The 2,131-nt window shown below is 56.0% G+C and overlaps 1 protein-coding gene across 1 annotated transcript in view; it reads left to right on the forward strand.

Annotated features, from left to right (window-relative positions):
* KLHDC7A (kelch domain containing 7A) overlaps positions 1–2,125 on the forward strand; it is a 3,523-nt gene extending 1,398 nt beyond the window's left edge. The window contains exon 1 of the mRNA XM_025213131.1: positions 1–2,125. This exon is cut by the window's left edge and continues 1,398 nt beyond it. Coding sequence (XP_025068916.1) covers positions 1–1,280 — 1,280 coding nt within the window. The 3' untranslated portion in view covers positions 1,281–2,125.
* The last annotated feature ends 6 nt before the right edge of the window (positions 2,126–2,131 follow it).

The raw sequence follows: 2,131 nt of genomic DNA on the forward strand, positions 1-2,131 counted from the left end.
AACTGCAGGTCCCGATGGAGGGATTTGGGGCTTCGTCTCCCCACAGCAGGAAATCGAACTCAAGCCCTTCGCCTGCTAAGCCCACCGCCGTTGCTTCCCTGGTGGAGTCTATGCACGGCCTCCAAACGGATGCAAGCCCTGAAGCCAGAGTGGAGCTTGTGGCTGGTGCCAACTTCTTCCAAGTCCCGCTGAGCTTTGAGCCCGCTGTGGACATCCACTTGGACTTGGGGAACTGCTTCGAAGTCCTGTGCATGGCGAAGAAGCAGAAACTAGACCATCTCAAGGAGGCGGCTTATAAGGTCATGAGTGACAACTACCTACAAGTCCTGAAGAACGCATCTATCTACGGGCGCCTGAACGCCATGGAGAGAGAGCTGATCCTCCAAAGGAGGATGAAGGGGAGGAAATATGTGACCGTGGCCGACGTCAGCACGCAAGAAGGCAGCTTTCACGCCAGCAGGCTCTGTTACTACAACGACGAAAGCAACACCTGGTATCCGCTGGCCCATATGCCGCAGGAGGCAGTTTCCAAGGGATGTGCCCTCTGCAGCATGTTCAATTATGTCTTCGTGGTGGCTGGCTGCGAAGGGCTAGGACGGTACCAGAAGCCCTCGAACCGGGTCTTCTGCTACAACCCCCTGACCAATATCTGGAGGGAGCTTTGCCCTCTGAACCAAGCCAGGCCTCACTGCAAGCTCGTAGCCTTGGACGGGTACCTCTATGCCATCGGAGGAGAATGCCTCTACACGGTGGAGCGGTACGACCCTCGCCAGGACCGGTGGTCTTTCGCCGCCCCTCTGCCCAACGACACCTTTGCCGTGGCGCACACCGCAACAGCGTGCAACGGGGAGATTTACGTGACCGGAGGCACCTTGCGCTACATGCTGCTCAGATACGTCAGCCGGACAGACAGCTGGAGGGCCAGCCTCACCAGCGGCAGCAAGGACAGGACCACCGAGATGGTCACCGTCAACGGCTTCATCTACCGCTTTGATCTCAACCGCAGCATGGGCATCAGCGTCTACCGCTGCGGCATCAAGGCCAAGCTGTGGTACGAATGTGCCACGAACCGCATGCCCTACCCTGCCTGCTTCCAGTGCGCTGTTGTCGACAACCTGATCTACTGCATCAGCCGCCAGTTCATCATCCGGTTCCTGGCCGACTACGTCTCACCACGGTTCGCGGCCAAGGAGTTACAAGCATTTCCATCCCCCAAAGGGACCCTGTTCCCTGTCGTCCTCATGTTGCCAGACAGAGATACGGTGCAAACAAGAGTCTGAAAACCCGCTTCCCCTGCTTCTTTCCAAATCCCTTTTGCCCTGTGCTAAAGCGGAGGCTGCTCGAGGGTGGTCCATAGATTCAAGGCAGCTTCCAAAGCCTAAAATCTGAAGTCCCAAAGCCCAGACCTGATCCGCACCCAGCGTGCCCTGAACTCCAGGGCTATACAGTCCTAGACGTAGAGAGAGGATCCTGGTGTGGATCCAGATCTGTAGAGTACATCTCGTAAATTCAAGCCCTTCTCTACCTAAAAGCAACCTGAAGTCATAACATCCCTCCCAGTGGAAGAGAAAAAGGGATAAATTTGGCGTATGGCATTGATATGACCACCAAACTCATCCCACTAGCTATCTCTCCATCTGCCACGGGAGTCGCGCACCCAAAGCAGGGGCTGGGCAGGTGCATTTGTTTTGTCATATTCATGCCTAGGCAAATGTAGATGCAAAGTAAATGCAGGGTCCTAGAAAATAGCCAGCATGGCCCCTGGGACTGGGCAGACTCTCCGCAGCACTTCTCACTGCGCAGTGATGAGATGTTTCTCATCGGCCGGTGATGAGGATTATTTATCTGGAAAGCAGATGCAGAGGCACCTGCTTGGAGGTTTTTCAGACCTGAGAGAATGAGTGGGAAGGTCAGGATATGGCCCTGGCACCCCAAAACACCCATCCTAGCTACATCCAAGCGGACCTCTTATCAGCAGGCTCAGCAGACACTGAACGGGCTGCAGATGCTTGCGCTGCCCCATCATCCCTCGAGGCAGCTCGGGTCTGTGGCTGGTCGGCAGCGGGCGCTGCTTACCGCCGTGCTTTGTCTGTTAAAAGTGACCAGAGAGATGCCTTCAGCCTCCAGGCCT

This window comes from Alligator sinensis, unplaced genomic scaffold, assembly GCF_000455745.1.
Source record: "Alligator sinensis unplaced genomic scaffold, ASM45574v1 scaffold1719_1, whole genome shotgun sequence".
Lineage (NCBI taxonomy): Eukaryota > Metazoa > Chordata > Crocodylia > Alligatoridae > Alligator > Alligator sinensis.